The 20,830-nt window shown below is 37.8% G+C and overlaps 2 protein-coding genes across 6 annotated transcripts in view; one reads left to right on the forward strand and one right to left on the reverse strand.

Annotated features, from left to right (window-relative positions):
* Window positions 1-1,406: 1,406 nt before the first annotated feature.
* On the forward strand, window positions 1,407-5,157 carry SFR1 (SWI5 dependent homologous recombination repair protein 1). Of its 5 annotated transcripts, none has more exons than XM_060125943.1 (4): window positions 1,407-1,475; window positions 2,290-2,405; window positions 3,010-3,420; window positions 4,473-5,157. In XM_060125943.1, the coding sequence occupies exons 1-4, from the start codon at window positions 1,463-1,465 to the stop codon at window positions 4,662-4,664; spliced, it is 732 nt and encodes a 243-aa protein (XP_059981926.1). In that variant the 5' UTR covers window positions 1,407-1,462; the 3' UTR covers window positions 4,665-5,157. The 5 variants fall into 5 exon arrangements, with proteins under 5 accessions (XP_059981926.1, XP_059981927.1, XP_059981929.1 ...); XM_060125944.1 differs by having other exon boundaries at window positions 1,419-1,438; XM_060125946.1 differs by lacking the exon at window positions 1,407-1,475 and adding an exon at window positions 1,512-1,530.
* Window positions 5,158-8,824: 3,667 nt separating this feature from the next.
* Window positions 8,825-20,830, reverse strand: part of CFAP43 (cilia and flagella associated protein 43) — a 99,112-nt gene continuing 87,106 nt past the window's right edge. The window contains exons 32-38 of the mRNA XM_060126570.1: window positions 20,352-20,565; window positions 19,141-19,253; window positions 17,509-17,668; window positions 12,814-12,978; window positions 10,743-10,823; window positions 9,389-9,542; window positions 8,825-9,201 (exon numbers count right to left, since the gene is read on the reverse strand). Of these exons, the coding sequence (XP_059982553.1) occupies window positions 9,035-9,201; window positions 9,389-9,542; window positions 10,743-10,823; window positions 12,814-12,978; window positions 17,509-17,668; window positions 19,141-19,253; window positions 20,352-20,565 (1,054 nt within the window). The 3' untranslated portion in view covers window positions 8,825-9,034. The remainder of the gene's footprint in view (window positions 9,202-9,388; window positions 9,543-10,742; window positions 10,824-12,813; window positions 12,979-17,508; window positions 17,669-19,140; window positions 19,254-20,351; window positions 20,566-20,830) is intronic.

The following is a 20,830-nucleotide window of genomic DNA, read 5'->3' on the forward strand; positions in this document are numbered from 1 at the left end:
CTTCTTAGATACCTACTGCTGCTTTTCACTGCCTGTCATGAATGCTCATTTAATTCTCCAAACCCTAGGAGGTTGATAATATTATCCCCACTTTATTGATGAGGAAACCGAGGCACAGCGACACTACCTTACAAAGCACACAAAATGTTGGTGCTGGGATTTGAACCTAGGCAATTTGACTCCAACATTTATGACCTTAATCACTGTATTAGGTTGTCTTCAGGTTCTATATTTACATCCCACTGTTTAGCACTCAGTGAATTCCTTCTGGATCCTAGCTACCTCTAAGCCATTACTATCAGATGTTAGTAAAAAGACAGGCTCAACGTTTAAAATGGCCATTCACTGGGATTCGAAACACTGGCCCGTTAAAATTCCCAACTTCCACGCGACTCAGAAATTACTCAACTGTCTTTTCCTAAACCCAGGGCTCCAACTTAGTTAACTTTGTTGCTATACAGCAACAAAACATCACCACACAGGAAACGAGGAAGATTATTTTAGACTGAGGATGCCGCTGCCCAGTATTCAGCCAGGGCCCTATCTGCCTCAATCACCCCAATTCTGGACCAACCCAATCTTATTAAGTGATTGTTCTGCTTCCTGTGTTGCACCATAACAGATTTCCTTGGGCTACATTTTCTCTCAGATTTGACAAGATTCGAAGCCAAACTAAGAAATCTAACTTTTGAGGTAGATCCGGCAGAAAACCCGTGGCGGGACCGCAGAGTTTGCGGCAACGAAGGCTACAAAAGAGTTCAACTGCATCCGCCGGGGCTCTCGGAGAGACTGCTAACGTGTTTGACTGTCAACAAGCCATTGAACCCCGCGCTGCTCTTTCGTGGTCTCTGCCTTTGGAGTTCACAAGCTGTAAATTTAACACACAGCCCGCCGCGCGGCTCTGGGTCCCGGGGAGTCTGAGGAAAGGCCTTTGCTGGGGGGAGCGCGGAGAAGGGACTGACGGGAGCCAGGAGAACGGGAGGGGCATTTTCAGGCGTCCTTCACAAACACACAAAAACTAGGAAGCAGGAAGGGAAGTCGAAGCAAGGAGAGAGGAGGGAGGGGAAGCCGTGAATAAAAGCGCGCCCCTCCCGGAATCGGTTACTCGTTTTAAGCTCATTTTGGAGAGCGCCCGACTGCTGCGAAGGATTGCGGTCGCGCGCGCGCGCGCGCACGCGCGGACTCCCACAGCTCTCGGGCGCTGGGCGGAGCAGAGCTACCCGCCTCGGTCAACCTGGCCAATCACGCTTTTCGGCCCCTCCCGCGCGGCCTCGCCCCGCTCCCTTGCGGAGGCTCGCGGCCGCGCGCGCGCAGTCCCGCCGCTCCGGGCGCGGGGCTGAGTGGAGCTGCGCGCGTCAGTCAATCTGGCCAATCGCGGGTCTCTTCCGCCTCCCGGGCGGCCCCGCCTCTCAGACTCCCGGCTGCAGGCAGCCGCTGGGTTAGTTCTGTACGCTCTCCGGGGATGGCGGAGAGAGGTAGCGTGCTGGGCATAGAGTGGGCGTCTGAGAACCGGACTTCTTCGGGGATTGGGTGGGGAGTCGAGTTGCGCTCCCTTTCCGTGGTCAGGGAACCTCTCAGCTCCACCTCAGGCCTGGGGTCTCTCGAGGGCTTGCTGTAGTGGCGGGAGGGGAGGGAGGACTCCCTGTGGTATTTTTCCCGGTAAAGTTTCATGGCCTTTGTTTGAGAAGCAAACTTCAGTCTCTCCTTTTCAGGGTCTCTTAGCTGCTTAATCGAAAACGATGCAGACAGGAGGAAGTTTACCTGTGCTTGGGCTCCTTGTTCCTCAGGCCTGGAGGGTCATTTGTTTTAGGCACACAGCCTTTAGGATTTAGGGTAGCGTGACAGGTCTATGTTTTTTTTGAGTCAAGATTTCAGTTACATTTCCTTTCATTGTGAAGCTGGCGTAATGAAATTAAAGAATTCCTGACTATCCAAAGTTGTTATCCAACTCATCCCCCCGAATATGGCAGATTTTGAGGATTTTTGTCAGATTTTATCCATCAATAAAAACATGTGGAGTTGTTCATATGGGATGCTAGCTAGTTAACTTGTCATGAAAAAAACTAGTAGTCACCATAATGAGCAACACAATCCGATTTAGGAAAGTAAATGGAAAACTGAAAAAAAAAAAAAGCAAGAATGAATCACAACTAAGTGAAAGAAGGAAGTTGGCTGGCTTACTTGGTGATGTTATGTAAAACAATAAAAAATTCTTTGATAAAAATTAAGGAATATATAGAGGTGTGGGTTAATTTGATTTCCGTTTTGTGATTATTTTTTGTTTTTTAGAAGTAAAGCAAGATTTCAAGATGGAAAGTCCATCAGCCTCAGCTGTGGTGTTACCTAGCACTCCACAGGCTGGTGCCAATCCACCGTCTCCTCGTACAAGCAGTTCAAGAAAACAAGTATGAAAATCTTAGTTCTTTCAGTGGATCTAGTCTATATTTCTAAGTATTGTGGCAATGGTGGTTTCAAGTCTACTGAACATTGTCAGTTAACGTAATGTGTAAATTAGTAAGTAAAAATTTTATTAACATAATTTTAGGTCTTAACCCTTAGATAATGTATTGGACCTTCCCCTCAAATTTTCATCTTGACCCAATTATTTTCATTTAGTTTCAGTTCAAGTTTTTACAGCATTCCAAACAGGAAGTTTGAATCTGACATCATGAAGGTCTTTGGGGGAAAGATCTAGGTCGTTTCCTTAATTTGTAACTCTGAAGCACCTAACCATGTCAGGCTTGGGACAATTGCTGAACAAATGTTTGTGATTACTGAGATAAGTGTTTCAGCACTGTTTTAGAAGGGTGCCGGCTCTGCTAATATAAAAAGGGGTTAAAACTTAGTGGAGCTTACAGGAACTAAAGATATTTTGTGATGGTTACTTTAGATATATGGAGACAGAAAGTCATCTAGTGGTGTCTGCCATAGAAACGTAAGGTCTTGATTTCTAGTAGATTTATTTATATCGTCTTGATTAACATTATTAACGTTTGATGCCTTTTTCAGCCTATGAGTGCAACCCTTAGGGAACGATTAAGGAAAACTAGATCTTCATTTAATTCTTGTTATGGTGTGGTAAAACGACTTAAAGTAGAGAGTGAAGAAAATGATCAGACCTTTTCAGAGAAACCAGCACCTTCAACAGAACAAAACTGTTTGGAATTTCAAGAAAATTTTAAACACATAGACAGTGAATTTGAAGAAAGTACATATTTGAAAAATACCTTCAAGAATATCAATGCATGTGCATCTAAATCACTTGATTCTGAGTCATGCAGTGATCTCCAGAATGACTTTATGAGTGAGAATCTTCCCAAACATGGATTAAACAAAGAAAAAGCAAAATTGGTGAAGCAGATTCAGGAGAAAGAAGAACTTCTTCGGAGGCTAAAACTAGTCAAAATGTATAGATCAAAGGTAAGAAGAATTTCAGAACCATTGCCTAATTAATTTTTTTATTTTTAGATAAATGGTAGGAAAGTATTTCAAAAAGAAAAGTTTATTTTAGCATAATAAGAAGTAAGCCAAGTATCCAGAAACCTGGCTTCCAACAGCTTTAACTCAAATATGTCATAGATTTAGAGTAGAGCAGAAGAGGCCTCTAAACACCAGGTATAACTTTTAAAAGTCCCAGCCCTTATTTCATATGCAGTTGAAGCTTTCTATCCAGTTTCCAGCCCACAGCAGTATTAGAAGCTTCAAATGTTAGCTGCAAGTGGCAATGAGAACAGAAGCAACAGTGACAGTGAATGAGAAAAAAAGCTAAAAATGGACCACAGAGTACAATGAAAAGTAATTTTAGTAATGATCTTTTGTTATTCAATTATGTGTAACAAATTATTAAAATATTCCGAGCATTTTCTTTAAGAAAACAACAAATATATATTAGATTTTAGATTTCAACCCAGATAAGGTTGAAGAAAATAGAATTTGGGCACTTGGAAGAAGATGACCCTCACTTACCTGGATCATTCATGTATATTGCAATTGCGCCTTCTTCCCCAGCAATGTGTCATAAATGATGGAATGCTGTATCTTATTTGCTCTCTTGAATTTTTAGGACTTCTCTAAATATAACTACTTGAGTTTTATGAGATAGTGACATTGAAAAATATTAATTTAAATATCATTTTTTAAAGTACAGCTGTGGTAGAAAAAGTAGATTGTTTTTTTTAACCCATATTGTTGCTTCTTTACATAGTTTTGCCCTGTTTAATGATTCGATTTTTCCCTGAGGGTAAGGATAGCCCAGAGCTTCTACCAAACAAAACAGCCATAGAACTCAATTTGAGTGATAGTTACTTAAAACCATCCTACTTTTTTCCTGGGTAGAAGTCCCATTTATGTCCAAATGTGTTACCCTTTAAACCTACTACTCATCGACTGATTTGACAACTTTCATTAAGTAAGTTAGGATGGCTATCTAGTTACTGACACACATTTATGTCTTTTTTTTTTTTCTGTTTCAGAATGACCTGTCTCAGTTACAGATGTTAATAAAGAAGTGGAGAAGCTGTAGCCAGCTGTTGCTTTATGAGCTGCAGTCAGCTATGTCTGAGGAGAACAAGAAACTAAGCCTTACTCAGCTGATAGACCACTATGGGTTAGATGATAAATTGCTACACTATAACAGAAATGAAGAAGAATTTATAGGTGTTTAATTCATAATTTTTTTCTCCAGAATGTCTTTGTGGATGACAATGTAATTAAAAGATATTTATACATTTTAAAAGGAAGATGTAAACCATTAGGGCTTAGAGAAAGGTATCCTGGTGAACCTGGATCAATTTAGGGCCTTTGTTATATAAGTATAAACTAGGTTCTAAAATGAAAATTTAGTGTTTTGAATAAATTTGCCAAAGAAAACTTGACAGTTAAAGAAAGGTGAAAAAATTTTTTAAAATTAAATCATGATTAAAAAAATAATTTGGACAACTGTGGAAGTGAGTTTTAATACATTGTTCTATTTATTGTGGTAAAAGTTTTATTTTAAATGTGAAAAAACAGTCCATCTAGTGAATGTCTAAACCGAAACTTGTCTGAAAATGCCTGCCTCTCCTAAGTTTATGCCTCTCCTTTGTTTCCACCCATTTACCACATATTTCCATCTGGATGGTCTAGCAGGTAAACTCATATGTTCAAAATTACATTAGTTTCTGTCTCTTCAAATTTGTTACTTGTATTCGTCATCTCAGTTAGTGAAGTGATCATCTATTTCTTATAAAACCACATGTCCTCATCACCCACTTCAGGGCATCACGGCATACAGGGCCTTTTACATTCATCTACCTTTCTAGTTTTATCTGTGAAATAGGTAAAAAGCTAGTGTATCTACTCCATTAACAGTGACTCCTCAGTCAGAAACCCACCTTCACTGGGTTGGGGTTCTGGCTGCCATGTTGTCCGTTATCTGTCATCCTGGCCATAGATGGACCCAAGCATCCCAGTCCTTGAGAATTCGGAATTGAGCTCAAGAAAAGAAAGCCCATCTCTTTTTGTGGCTGGAGCTGTTGTATGTGAACTTGAAAGCAGAAAAGCTGGTGTGCTTAAGTCTGCCCTTACAGAGGAAGGCAGAGATGACGGAGAGAGAACTTTGTGGGTCAGTGGCTTCTTGGTTCTGGTTTCCAGTCTCTTGGGTCCTTTTAAGGGCTGAGACAGCTTTACTTAGTTGTGGGTTTTTTTTCCCCCAATCTTAAAAGAAAAGTACTTCCCTACTACTTGGTAAGCAGCCACTACCCTAAGCTTCCCCCCTCCGCCCCCAGCTGCTCCTTACTCTCAGCCCAGTCCTTCCCCGTGATCCAACAGACTATTAATGTTGGCATATCAAGACCCTGCTCTTGCATGCATTCTAATTGTTAATGCCCATGCCAGTAACCTACCCCTCACCCCAGCCTCAATTCTTGCCTTCTAGACACTGCCATTGTCATTGGCTTCTGTGAACCCAAGAGGACTGGCCTTCCCTGGCTCTGGGATTCCCAGATGGGCATCCCTGGGAAGCTGTGCTGACCAGCCTCCACTGCTTCTTGCTGCTCAGCCAGAGGTCCTAAATGTGGCAGGAGAAGTGGTTTCCCTGGTGATGGTTGCCAGCATTTGACTGCAGCTGCCCATTACTGACTAGCACATCCCCTGGAGTCACCCTTACATGTCCATTTGGGGGAACTACAGCATCAATGGGACTCTGGTTTTGGGAGAGTTGGGGAGCAGTTGGTGGTATAGCAATGGGGATTTCTAAGGCATTGGCTAGGTGCTGAGGGCTCCAACAGCTCAGTGAGCACTTCTACAAGAGGAGGTGGATCATGGAGTATGGATGGGGCTTATGGGAGAGTTTGGGGCCTAGGGGTGCCCATGAAGCAGTCCCCTTTTTAATAATTTCTATTGAATTTTACCTCCATTTAATAGGATATATTTATTAAGAACTACTGAATAAGAATTATTTTTATTCATTAAAATGAAAGCTAACACTTAGCACTTGCTTTGTGCCAGTTTTAAAAGTATGTTAACTCATTTGAGTTTTACAATTATCAACATCCCAGTTTTAAAGATGAGGAAATTTTAAGATTAAGTAGTTATTTAGTGACAGTCAGAATTTGAACCCAAGCAACCCAGCAACAGAGCTCATAACCATGTTATGTTTGACCCAATTAAACTACTTGATAATATAGATAATATCTTAAAGGGCTATAAAAATATAAATATAATTGCTCTTAGTTCAGCAGAAGCTGAGAGGAATCAGTACCATAAACATATCAAGAGAGAGGACTGGGTTCCATGACCCATGTGCCCTTCCAAAGCACCTGCCAATAACCCCAAAGCAGAAGATGCCTCTTGTTGAAAGTGCTGCTACTAGAATACAGCTTGGGGGCAAGAGGCTCTTGCTAACCTCCACTCTATGCCTCAAAGCTGAGGCATTCAAGCAAGGAGCATTGCCAGAATCACTCAGGGTAGACACTAAGAAACGAAACAGGCTGTTAAGACCTGGGAATCCACAGAGCACTGTCCAGCGAAATTTGTGGCCTTGCCTTAGTAGCAAATGGAGGCTCCAGTAGCTAACTTAGGTGACATGGAAATGTTACCAATAGGCACTACCCTGCTTAATCAGCCAAATCGACTACTTCAGGAATCATTCTAGGTCTAAGGGGGGGGAGCTGTCAAAATGATGTTGGTTCTATTTTCCTTACCATTCCCACCACTGATCACTATACAGGTGATCAATTATGGTACTATCCTGGCAATTTCTAAATAGAAGGTTTTAAAACTTCTAAATTTTTTTTTCTAAATAGAATGTTTTATAATTGCTCTCTTGCTTTATCTACACCAGTGTACATTGGATATGGTGTTACTAATTAAACTTAACATTTAATTCACAAAGTGCAGAACATTGAGACATTGACACCCTTTGGAGATTGTGGTTCATGATCCCAATGGTATTACCTTGGAATGCAGCAGTCCATAGGCTATGGAAAGGCAAAGCAGTTTTCTGAGCAGTTAATCTTCTCATTACTTATTTATCATCATCTACATGAATAAAGTGATAAACTATTTCATGGAAATGTAAGAATTCTGATCACCAAATTCCTTTGTGTGTGTCTGTTTCTCCACACCAAGCAATTCTCAAAACACCATCTGGATGTCCTACAGTTCAACTCAATTCTGACACATCTATCTGGAGATAGCATCAGATTCTACAAGTTAAGGGCTCAGTCCCACAAGACTGCCCTCCACTTCAGATGCCATTTGAAAAACCAGATTGTTACCTGTGCTTCTGACCGGCTGGCAATAAGTCAGAGGTTCCCAAGACTCCCTCCTTCCTTGGGTTCAGTTAATTTGCTAGAGTGGTTCATAGAACGCAGAGAAACATTTTATTTATCAGATTACCATTTTATTATAAAAGGATCTAACTCAGGAACCTCGGGATGGAAGAGATGCATAAGGCAAGTTATGGTGAAAAGCTCAGACTTGCTTGCTCTCTCTGGGTACACTCTCCAAACCTTGTCCTTCTGGGCTTTTATGGAGACCTCATTACATAGGCACAATTGATTAAATCATTGGTCATCGGTGATCAATTCAACTTCCAGCCCGTTTACCCTTCCTAGAGGTGGGGGTGGGGGGTGGGTGTGCGTAAGGGTGGGTGGGTGGATGGGAGGTTGGGACACAGGGTTGGTTCTCCTGGCAGACAGCCCCCATCCTTAGGTGCAATCCAAAAGTCACCTCATTAACATAACAAGACACCTGTACCTCTCTCATCACTTAGGAAATTCCGAGGGTTTTAGGATCTCTGTGCCAGGAATGGTGTCGGAGACCAAATATATATATTTCTTATTATAAATCACAATATCACAAAATGAGAAAATGCTTTTTTTTCTGTTTACTAAACTATCATGTGGGGCACAAAATTAAGTTCTGTTGCAAATACATATGAATATAGAAGATTATGTCATGTTTATGTAGAACGTCTATGTAGAAGAAAATATGTTGTAATTTACAAGTGATTTAGGGCTTGGTAAAAGTAAACAATTCGCCTCGTTCCCATTGGTAGGACAGGGAATCATCTTAAACATTCTATTAATTTTTTTCTGATGATAGAGAAATGCTTACTGAAGAAAATGGGAAATACAGAAAAGTATAAAAGATAAAAATCATTCATAATCTCATAACATTTCTGTTAATTTTATAAAATTAGAAATACCAGTAGTGGCTAAAAATAATTTTTTGTCTTTAAGACTTTCTATATTACTACTGTGAAAATAACTTTTGATCAAATTAAGACTTAATAAAATAGATCTTGAATATATTCTGAGCTAAAATCGTGTTCATTCTTGAATAAAAATCATTCGTGTTATTTTAGACATTTATTCATGCAGGACATTTTTATAATGACTAAGGCTAAAATCAATCAATTTGCTATTAAAAATATGCCACTAAGAGGAGACTCTACTTAAATTTCCTTATATAAGAGAGACAGAAATCATTTTAACCAAATGAAATTATTTTTAAAATGACTGATTTGGTCTTATGTTTCCCACCAGCAGTTTTACATTTGAACGAAAGCAGGAAATGTTTTCATTCTTAATCTTTCAACTTCAGCCTGTAGTATTGAAATCTGCTCAGCTTGTTCTTTTGAAATTTTTGTTAACTTTTGCTGTTGCATCATGTTTTCATATCGTTCTTTGGCAATCTTTTCACAAGTCAGTGTAGACCCTTATCCCAGAAATGAAGAAGAAGGAATTATTTGGATTATTATCTATACTTTTAAATACAGAAACAACACTCAGAATCAATTAAACATATGGAACAAATACTGGTAGCTTTATAACCACTGTACAGATTTTAGGAATTATGATCACTTTTAAAGAAACTGACAGTTGATTAAAGAAAAAAATCTTACCCACTGCATTACAGATGTCTTTTCTCTCTGAGACAGCCACCAGTTCTTCTCGTAAATTGCAGCTTAGGGTATAATTTGCTACATCTTTTTGATTGCTGTACCTTCTCAGTTTTTTAAGCAGCTTTTTGCAGCTTTCCACATTCTTTTTGTGGGTCTGAAATTTTTGTTCCCATGACACCCCACAGAAATAATTTTGAAAAAAATATATTTTATAAAGACATTATTCTTAAAATTTAAATACATTGTCATCAGTAGGACATCTTACCATCATATCGCTAGTACCTAGCATAATACCTGCACATAGTGGGTACTTAAATTATTTGTTGAAAGATAGAATGGTATGTTGATACACATTTTAGAAAAAAATTTGTATATTCTTAGAAATAAGAGAAGATTTAAAAAACACATAGCCTTGAGATTACTTTGTTTCCATCTTATGTATGTTAAACACTCAAAACTGAGCATTGTTAGGCAATTAGGGTAAAACAAAGCCTTTACAATGCAAAGGAAAGACTATCAACACTTCTACTACATAAATCTTACGTAACCTAATGTGAAACAGGAAATTCACCTACACTCTGATATCTCCCAAGGGGTTAATTCAAATGTTAAAAGAAGTGCTTCACAACCTAAATGACTGACAGATGAATGGATGAAGAAGATGGGGTACATACATACAATGGAATATTGCTCAGCCATTAAAAAGAATGAAATAATGCCATTTGCAGCAACATGGATGGACCTGGAGATTATCATACCAAGTGAAGTAAGTCAGACAGAGAAAGATAAATATAATATGATGTTGCTTATAGGCAGAATCTTAAAAAAATGATACAAATGAACTTATTTATAAAACAGAAACAGACTCCCAGACTTAGAGAACAAACTTATAGTTACTGGGGGAAGGGAGAGAGGGATAGATTGGTAGGTTGGGGTTGACATATACACACTGCTATATTTAAGATAGATAAGCAACAAGGACCTACTGTATAGCACAGGGAACTCTGCTCAATATTCTGCAATAACCTAAATGGGAAAAGAACTTGAAAAAGAATAGATACATGTATATGTATAACTGAATCACTTTACTGTACACCTGAAACTAACACAACGCTGTTCATCAACTATACTCCAATATAAAATAAAAATTAAAAAAAAAAGAAGTGCTTCAGGCTACCACATTGGTTACAGTTACAAAGACACTATTTAGAGACCTCTAATTACATCCTGAATATCAGTATAAAAGAGCAAGATTTTGGTAGGTTCTATTTGAATTCATGATTTGCAAACTATTACTTTGTTCAAATCTTTCACAACTACTGGAATTATAATGATCAGTATCCTTGAGACCTACCTTATCTAAAACAGCAATGGTTTGCTCCATTACTCCAATCTGAATGGCAATCATAGTCTCATAGTTTGGTTCATTTAGGTACTTTAAGAGGGGAAAAAAAACCCACAATGTATGTAAGGATATTTTTCTCTATTTCTTTCAGTAGATAATTTTATAAAGATTATCTTAGTTTTGAAAGTTACTGTTTCTCATAAAAATTATCTATCCAAGTTAGGATTGACTTGACTTTATTTGGCTATTGATACACTCATCTATATACTAATAGTTACAAATGCCTAGAGTTTATCTTCTCATTCATTCATTCACTTATTCAACTCACCAAATATTTATTGTGTCTCATTTGAGAGTGTCTCATTAAGTCCCATATTAACAATATCCCAGTTAAAGATACTGAGGGAGATAACAAAGATAGATAACATGACAGAGACTTCAAGAAAAAGAGAACGTGTAGTATGATTAGTTGCCAGAATATATGTAAGGTGACATGCAAATTAAAAGGTGGTTTGAGTTGGGCCATGGTTTCTCTGAACTGGGGAAATCAAAAGGCTTTATGGATGAGGTGGCATTTAAACCAGACCTTGAAAAACAGATAGATTAGGGATGTGAAAAAAAAATGCGGAAAAATATTGCAGGTAGAAGAACCAGTATAAGCAAAGGCACAGAGGTAGAATCCTGGAATATAAAATCAGTTTGGTTTGAGAATACTGATGTGTAAGAGGAACAGTGGGAATGAATTTCAAAAGATAATTTGAAGGACACTGAACGCCACTTAAGGATTTCAGAATTCATGTGCCAGGTAAGAAGAGGAACTTTAAAATGTTTGAGCAGAGTAGTAATGTTATTAGACCTGAATAGGAATGTGACAGCAGTATACAGTATAATTAGAAGAGAAAAACCCAAGGTCAAGAGACTAGTTAGGAGATTATTATAAAATACTCTAAACCATTGAAAAGGAAGGACTGAAGCAAGGTAAAGGCAGTGGGCATAGAGAATGAGGGAGTAAATGGATAAACTAGTCAAGACTTGGAAGACAAGGGAAAGAGAGGAATCAAAGAGGACAACAACTTTAACCCTGAGTGAATGGCTGAAAGAACAGAAATAAGCAAAATAAGAAGAGGAGCTGTTGGGAAGTAGGAAATACAGAAATAGAGCTTGAGAAAGGTCAGGTTCAGAGAGCTTAGATTGGAATTGGAATTTAATTGGAGTCCAGAAAGCTTGGATGAGTCTTAGCAGTGATCATGAAAGTCAGAAAAAGAGAAATCATCAAAGGAGAGGGCATGGAAAGAAACACAGAGCTGGGGGCAGAATCTTAAAAATAGCTATACTTAAGAGAAACAAAAGAGAAATGAGGAAAAGAGGCAGAGTGGTCTGACATGTTGGAAGAAATACAGGAGAAAACAGGGATGATTAAAGCCAAAACAATGGGCAATTAAGAATGAAGATGGGGCTTCCCTGGTGGCGCAGTGGTTGAGAGTCCGCCTGACGATGCAGGGGACACGGGTTCATGCCCCGGTCCGGGAAGATCCCACATGCCACGGAGCGGCTGGGCCCGTGAGCCATGGCCGCTGAGCCTGCACGTCCGGAGCCTGTGCTCCGCAACGGGAGAGGCCACAGCAGTAAGAGGTCTGCGAACCGCAAAAAAAAAAAAAAAAGAATAAAGATGGATGGACTTCCCTGGCGGTCCAGTGGTTAACACTCCGCGCTTCCACTGCAGGTTCGATCCCTGGTCAGGGAACTAAGATCCCACATGCCACACGGCCCAAAAAAAAAGAAGATGGACAAATGCTACAGGGATGGTTATGACTGGGAAAGGGACCACGAGATTTGACAATTAGGAAATTCTTGGTGAGCTGCAAAACAGAACTATACTACTGAATGGGTCACAAAGAACCAGAGGCAGCAAATGTAAACTACCAGAAGAAACAGACAGAATTCATAGTCACATTATGAACTACTTCTGGCATAGAACATGCTTGACGTCACAGAGGCTTCTTATTAAATACTGGTTGAATGAATGAATACATTAATGAATGAAATTAAAATTATATAGTGGGAGGCAGGGAGAACTTACCTTTTGACGATCTCTTGAAAAAAACAGCATCTGAATATCCCGAGCCTTCTGATTTAGATCTTCCATTTCCATCTCCATTTTCTTATGTTCCCACTCGATCTGAAATATTCCTTTGTGGACTTCTTTACTTTCCATCATGCTAGCAACTTTCTTTTGTCCTTGAGTCTTAAAGAAAAAGTACATTCCGATATTCATATAATACGATTCTGCATACAGGATACAGAATATTTGAAGCTGAATGCTTTTCTTAGAAAATGCTTGGAATGCAGAGATAATTCTATCCTCTTTCTTAAAATGTAGTAGATATTAAAAAATTACTTGATGGGCACAATCTGATCACTATAAAGCATGGTAGTTACTGAACAGAAGGGATTGTAAGATACATTTGAATGGCATAGCCAATTTACTTTTATGTCAGTGATTAGGCAGGAACTCCTCTTGACATCACCAATCTACCAGTCTGTATGCGTTTATACCCCTAGTCTGCCCTGCTTCTTGACACTATAGATAAAGGATTGTAATTTAATGCAGCTAGGCACAGCAGTATCTTGTTGGTAGCTAGTGGAAAAGCAAAAAAATTCAGTGGGTTAAATATGATATTTAAACACCTAGATATTTTGTACTTCATTTCAAATTGCCTACATGAAGTTCAGGAATATTTTCATGGAGTTGTTCTCCCAGATTGCTAACAGTGAAACTACTATGTCTCTAAAATAAATTTGTATGTGAGTTCCATCAGTTAATGTTTTATATTTTTCCTCCCTTCTCCTTCAAGAACTTAGCTTTTTCAAGTTCATGCCACTAGACTATACCAACTGCTACTCTTTATAAAAATCATTTTCATCTTTTGGTCACTGCTTGGGCTCAGTTCCTTGAATTTCCCACTTTCAATGCCCTCTTCTCTATCCTGCTCAGCCACCCAGCTCCCATGATCATACCCTTGATCTTGTCATCGCCAGTTCCAAAATCTTAAGGTCAAGCATTTCTCTGGAGCAGTATTTCCCAAATGTGGGAAATATTGCCCCACCAGGGGACATTCAACTATGTCTGGGGACATTTCTGGCTGACATAACTGTAGGGGGGCATTGCTACTGGCATCTAGTGGGTAGAGGCCAGGGAGGCTGCTAAACTTCACACAATACGCAGGACATCTCTCCCCGACAAATAATCATCCAGCTCAAAATGTCAGTAGTGCTGAGGTTGAGAAACACTTCTGTCGAACTACCACATCTCCTCTCTCCTTTCCTTTCAGTCAACTTTGTCATAAGATTTATTTTATAGTCCTGGTCTCAACTTCCTCACTTCATATTGTTTCTTCAGCCATCAGCAATTGAGCTCCTGCCCCAACCCTCCACTAAGACTGCTCTTGTCAAGTAATTGACATAGTGCATGGTTCCCTCCTCCTCGGAACTGTTTCTCTCATGGTTTCTAGGTTCCCTTCTATCTCACTGGCAGCTCCTTCTCAGTCTCCTCACTTAACTCCTTCTCTGCTAGATCTTTCAGAATTGGACTTCGGGTGTTGGCCCAAATGCCCTCCTCCTATCTACCCACTTCCTACGTGGTCTCAAGCAATCTTGTGGCATAAATTATCTATATGCAGATATCTATATGTAATAGTCCATATGTAGTTAAATATATGTGATCTACATATAGAATACTCCTAAATATGTATCTCAACCCTGAATTCTGGCTATTAGATATTTCCACTGGGTGTTCTATAGGTATCTCAAATTTAACAAAAGCCAACATTCTTCATCCTATGTCCCCAGCCAAGGCTACATCTCCTCAGTCTTTCTCATGTCAGTGAATGACACCATCACCTTCTCAGTTGCTCAAAAGCCAAAATATTAAGATTTATTCTTGATCCCTCTCTTTACCTGACCCTTCACATTCAGTCCATCAACAAATCTGATGGTTGTTGCTCTTACCCTAACAACAAAAATTGAAGAAGAATTAAAAACTTCCTGAGATAAACAAAAACTGAGGGAGTCCATCGTTACTAGACTGCTCTACAAGAATTGCTAAAGGGAGTCCTTCAAGCTGAAATAAAAAGCAAGTAGATAGTAACTCAAAGCCAGAAGAAATAAATAAAAAACAACCTAAATAAAAAATGTAACTACATAGGTAAATATAAAAGCCAGTATTCTTGTATTTTTGTTTGTAGGTACTCTATTTTTCCTGTGTGGTTTAAAAGAAAAATGCATAAAATAATAATTAAAAATCTATGTTAATGGACACACAGTATACAAAGATGTAATTCATGATAATAATAACATACTGGGGGAGAAACAGAGCTCCATGGAAGCAGAGATTTGCATACTACTGAGACTAAGTTGGTGTTAATTTGAACTAGTCTGTTATAAAATTAAGATGTCAATTGTAATTCCCAGGGGTAACCACTAAGAAAGCATACGGAAAAGGAAAGGTATAGGGAAAAGGAAAAGAGAAGGGGATCAGAATGGTACTCTGCAAAAAACCCCAATTATCTACTAAAGAAAGCAATAATGGAGGGACTGAACAACCACAAAATATGACATGCAGAAAACAAATACCAAAATGACAGCAGTAAGTTCTTCTTTACCAGTAATTACGTTCAATGTAAATGCATTAAAGCCTACAATTAAAAGGCAAAGATAGACACAATGGATTAAAAAAAGATCCAATAATATTCTGTCTAGAAGAGACTCACTTTAGATCCAATGACACAAGTAGCTCAAAGGTGAAAGGATGGAAAGATATCTTCCATGCAAACTGTAACCAAAAAACAGCTGGAATAGTTATACTAACATCAGACAAAATAAACTTTAACAAAAATTGTCTTTTATATGCTGATAGAAGGCCAATCCTTCAAGAATATATAACAATTTTAAACATATATGCACCTAAAAACAGTTTCAAAATATATGAAGCAAAAATTGACAGAACTGAAGGAGAAATAGACATTTTAATAACCATAATTGGAGACTTCAATATCTTACTTCCACTAATGGATAGAACAAGTATAGATCAATATAGATCAATATAGAAATAGAGGATTTGAACACTATAAATTAATTAGACATAAGAGACATATACAGAATTCATCTCTCAATAACAGCAGAATACACATTATTTGCAGGTGCAAATGGAACATTCTCAAATACAGATCACATGTTAGGCCATAAAATGAATCCTAATACATGTTAAAAGATGGAAATCATACAAAGTATCTGCTCTGACCACAAGGGAATGAAACTAGCAATCAATAACAGAAAGAAAACTGGAATATTTATAAATATGTGGAAATTCAACACCACATTATTAAATAATCAGTGAGGTCAAAAGAGAAATAAGGGATATTAGAAAATATTTTAAAATGAATGTAAGTGAAAATGTAACATACCAGAACTTATACAAATCCTTCTCAAACACTTAACAAAAAATTGAAAAGGAGGGAATATTTCCAAACATTTTATGAGGCCAACATTACCCTGTTTGATTATCAAAGCCAAAGACACCACAAGAAGAGAAAATTCCAGGTCAATATCCTTGATGAACATGGACAAAATCATGAACAAAATATTAGCAAACCAAAGTCAACAGTACATTAAAAGGATCACACACACACACACACACACACACTCCTAGACATATGTTCAAACTGCTGAAAACCAAAGATAAAGAGAAAAATCTCAAAGGCAGACACATTATTTTAAGAGGAACAAAGATTAAAAAAATATAGTAGGCATCTTGTCAGAAGTTCCGTTAAGCCAGAAGAAGATGAACACCTTTAAAGTGAAAAGAATGAGAGGGAGAAAGAAAGAACCGGTCAATCCAGGGAACCCAGCAAAATATCGTTCAATAATAGAGGTGAATCAATTTCAGACAAGGAAAAACAGAGAGAATTTATTACCGACAGACTTGCACTTAAGTTGTTAAAAGAAGTTTTTTAAGTAGAAGGTATATAATACAAGACAGAAACTTCAATCTATACAAAGAAAGATCTCTTGAAATAGTGAAATTGGAGGGGAATAGAAAATGCTTTTTTCTTATTTTCATCACTCTAAAAGATAACTATCTATAGCAACAATAATAACAATATATTGTGGGTTAAGAGCATTTATAAAAGTAATATGTATAGCAACATTAGCACATAATTCCCAAATAGCACAAAATCCTCAAATATTTGGAAATTAAATAACACACTTCTAAATAACCCATAGTAACTTCTAATAGGAAGTTACAAGGGAAATTAGATAATATTTTAAATGGAAAGAAAATAAAAATACAAAATTTCAAAATTTGCAGAATGCAGCTAAAATAGTGCTTAGAAGGCAATTTATAACATTAAATGTTTATATCAGAAAACAAGCAAGGTCTGAAATCAATTCTCTAAGCTTATCAAACTTATCATTAGGTGAGGAGATTGACTCTAACAAAATAATAGTATGTATATTAGGATGAACATTTAACTCCGTGGTCCTGAACTTCTTTTACCTTAGAATTACCTGGCAAGCTTTAAAAAAATGTCCATGCTTAGGGGTGGGGTCTGGACACATTTGTAAACTTGTTCAGGTGATTCTAACGTAGAGTGAGAGTTAGCAACCACTGGTTCAACTGAATGAGAATGATTTACCATAGAAATGGGAGAATATGAAAAATATTTGGTACAGCAGGTGATATGTTGGTTTTTTCTCCTTAAAGCATGAGAATTACCCGAATCACAGAATTCAAGTCTTCAACTATGTTCTTGTTGATGAGGATTGCATCAGAATAATCCAGCAGTAACTGGAAATTCTCCAGTTCTACTTGCCCTTGTTTAAGGAGGATTTGGATTGTCAAATTCAACTGGAATTTCACTTTGTCTTCCTGTAATCTAAATTGAAAAAGACTTTAAAGTAAGTAGTTGTAATACATTTATATTCCAAATTTCATCTATCATCTGATATATAAATTTGATAAAATATATCTGATATAAAAATTGAATATAAAATTCAAAATTAATTTTCCTTAAGTTGAAGGAAAACATGCTGGAGATTAATGTGGAAAATATTTTCCCAATGACAAGCTTTCCTAGAGGTCTCTAGGGTACCTCTTCTTACTGATGTGGAATTACACTTGGGCTGCTCAAAGAATGGTATGGACAGAAACACATTCATAAGGTTTTACTTCATGATTAAGAAAAGATTAATATGGTTTTGAATGTAAGTGGAAAAAACAGAGATGCTACCAAATAACAAATCTGTTAAAGTTCTGACTTCGTGTATTGATCTCTGATATTATATTAACAATGTTTAATCTGCATACTACTTATCAAATCTATTTTTAGGTAATTCATATTCCTACTTATCACCTAGATCTGAAAATGATGTTTAATGATGAATTTGGGAACATCAGAGAAGTATTTATCCATGTGGCTGTAAATATGGCCAAAAGTGAAGCAAGGACTTAAAACAGTATCCCAATTACTCTGGAAAATACAACAAGCTCCCTTGAAGAAAAAATATTAGCTGCTTAGGCATCTACATGGAAATTTCTTGGATATCTACTTAATTTTCCACACAGTTTGCTTGTGTGGCTTGAGCTTAAAAGTACTTACCAGCAGAAACGTGTTCTTTCTGTGGAACACGTGTGGAAGGAGATTAAAATAAAAGATTTTCCCCAAGTTTGCCTATTTGATTAAGTCACAGGAATGTGAGGTATAGTATAGGGAATATAGTCAATAAAATTGTCACAACTTTGGGCTTCCCTGGTAGTGCAGTGGTTGAGAGTCCGCCTGCCGATGCAGGGGACAAGGGCTCGTGCCCCGGTCTAGGAGGATCCCACATGCCGCGGAGCAGCTAGGCCCGTGAGCCATGGCCGCTGGGCCTGCGCATCTGGGGCTTGTGCTCTGCAACGGGAGAGGCCACAATGGTGAGAGGCCCGCGTACCGCAAAAAAAAAAGAAAAAAAATTGTCATAACTTTGTGTGATGATAGATGGTAACGACTTATCATGGAGATCGTTGAGTAATGTATAGGAATATCAAATCACTATGTTGCGCATCTGAAACTAATTTTGTAAGTCAATTATGCTTCAAATTTTAAAAAAGGGAAAAACAGAAATTGAAGAGTAAAAAAAAAACTTGACGATTTGCAGTAAGAACAGTGGAGCATGTAGGCAAATTTCATTCTGAAATAAGGTCTTATGTAACAAAATGCACTTTCTCAAGGAGAAGTTATAAAGCCATGCATATAGGTAAGCCAGTGCCAGCTGAAAACCAGTGAGTCAGCATTCTTCCCCATGATAACACAACCTAATTTAGCCCTAGAGTTTGAATAAATGAACATGAATGAAAGGTTCAAATTACAGGGTGAGCTCACGGAGTACTTTTTCAATTTCATGTTGCACCTTCTCATCATCCTCAGTTCTCCTCTGGAGGAAAGCCACCATTTCTATTAAGCCAGCTGCTTTCTGCTTTACCTGAAGAAACCAAACCACCAACATCTCAGAACATACGGAGCTTTAGAAATAAAAGCAAACTAATTTTAAAGAACTTTAAAAAATATACATCTTTTAACTTTGTTACAAAACCTTAACAAGTCCAACTTTCTAAGAAATAAACCACAATTTAAATCCTGCCATTATGTAATATAAGAAACCCAAAACTTACATGGTACATCCCATGAATAATTAGAAAAGTATCAAATTTGCTTCTCACTGAAAGACAATACGCAAGCAACTAGAATTTTTCTTATATCTTATCATCTTAGATAAAGTTTTACAATCATAGATACTTTAACAAAAATATGACAGCCTGACGCATGCGGCACACTATTTAGGTAATCTGGTGGCAGGGCCAGGGGGCAAGGTGTGGTCAAGAAGCAGCAAGAGGAAGAAGTCTCTTCCTAATTAAACACACTCTCAAATTGCTACCCTTTGTTACATTAACAAAATATTCTAGCAAAACTATAAAGCTGATTCTGGTGAAATATAATTCTTCTATGCAAAAAGGGATGAGGACTACTCAGGACCAGAGCAGACAGGAGAAGTTGTATCTACAACAGTGTTGTCCAAGAGAAATGCCATGTGAGCCATCGATGCAAGCCACATGTGTAATTTTAAATTTTGTAGGAGCCACATTATACAAGTGAAATGAAACAGGTGAAATTAATTTTATTATCTTATTTAATACAATATATCCGAAACATTATCATTTCAACCTGTAAAGAATATAAAAAATATTAAGACACTTTCCCTTCTTTTTTTCACGCTAAGTTTTCTAAATCTGTGTGTATTTTCCAGTTACAGTATGTCTCAATTAGGACTGTCCACATTTATTTCAAGTAAAAAATAACCCCGTGTGGCTAGTGGCCGTCAATTTGGGTCTACAAGTACTTAGCCTTCAATAGGACTGAGGTTAATATTTTATTTCTTTATCATTATTATTAATATTACTATTACCCTAGTGCGAAAACCTAAATAACTAGCCTTTCTAGAAGCACTGACCACCGTAAACTATATATTTGATACTAGTACACTAAATGAAATGAAATAAAATAATAAAATGTTATTATATACTTTCTGTTCATTTTCCACTTTCGCTCGTCTGGTCATGCAGAAATGTTCCCAGACGGAGGGGTCCAAGCCTTGTGGCATGTTATTAATACTGTCCAAGTCATCCATGGCTTTCATTAACTGGGCAAAGGCATCCTTATTCAATTTCCCAGATCCTGGTCGCTCTCCAAAAGGCACAAGACTGGTCGTATCTGAGTGCACTTTTTGTTTGTGAATCCTGGTATTACCAATAAAAGCCCATCAACCTTTCACATTCTCACATACAAAAAAAAAAAAAAAAACACTGTTAAATTAACGTAACCCTTAGCAGAGGTGTGATACTGCAAGACAGTTTCCTGTGGCTAGTGGGTGGATTACCCCAAAGAGAAAAGCACCCACTTGGACCTTCTTCCATCCCCTCTGGATCCCCAGACATGACCTCGGCTGGACTATAGATGTCCCCAGTTTCTGTCAGCACTGGCAGTTTTACCTGCACTAGAAAA

Source organism: Lagenorhynchus albirostris, chromosome 16, assembly GCF_949774975.1.
Source record: "Lagenorhynchus albirostris chromosome 16, mLagAlb1.1, whole genome shotgun sequence".
NCBI classification, from domain to species: domain Eukaryota; kingdom Metazoa; phylum Chordata; class Mammalia; order Artiodactyla; family Delphinidae; genus Lagenorhynchus; species Lagenorhynchus albirostris.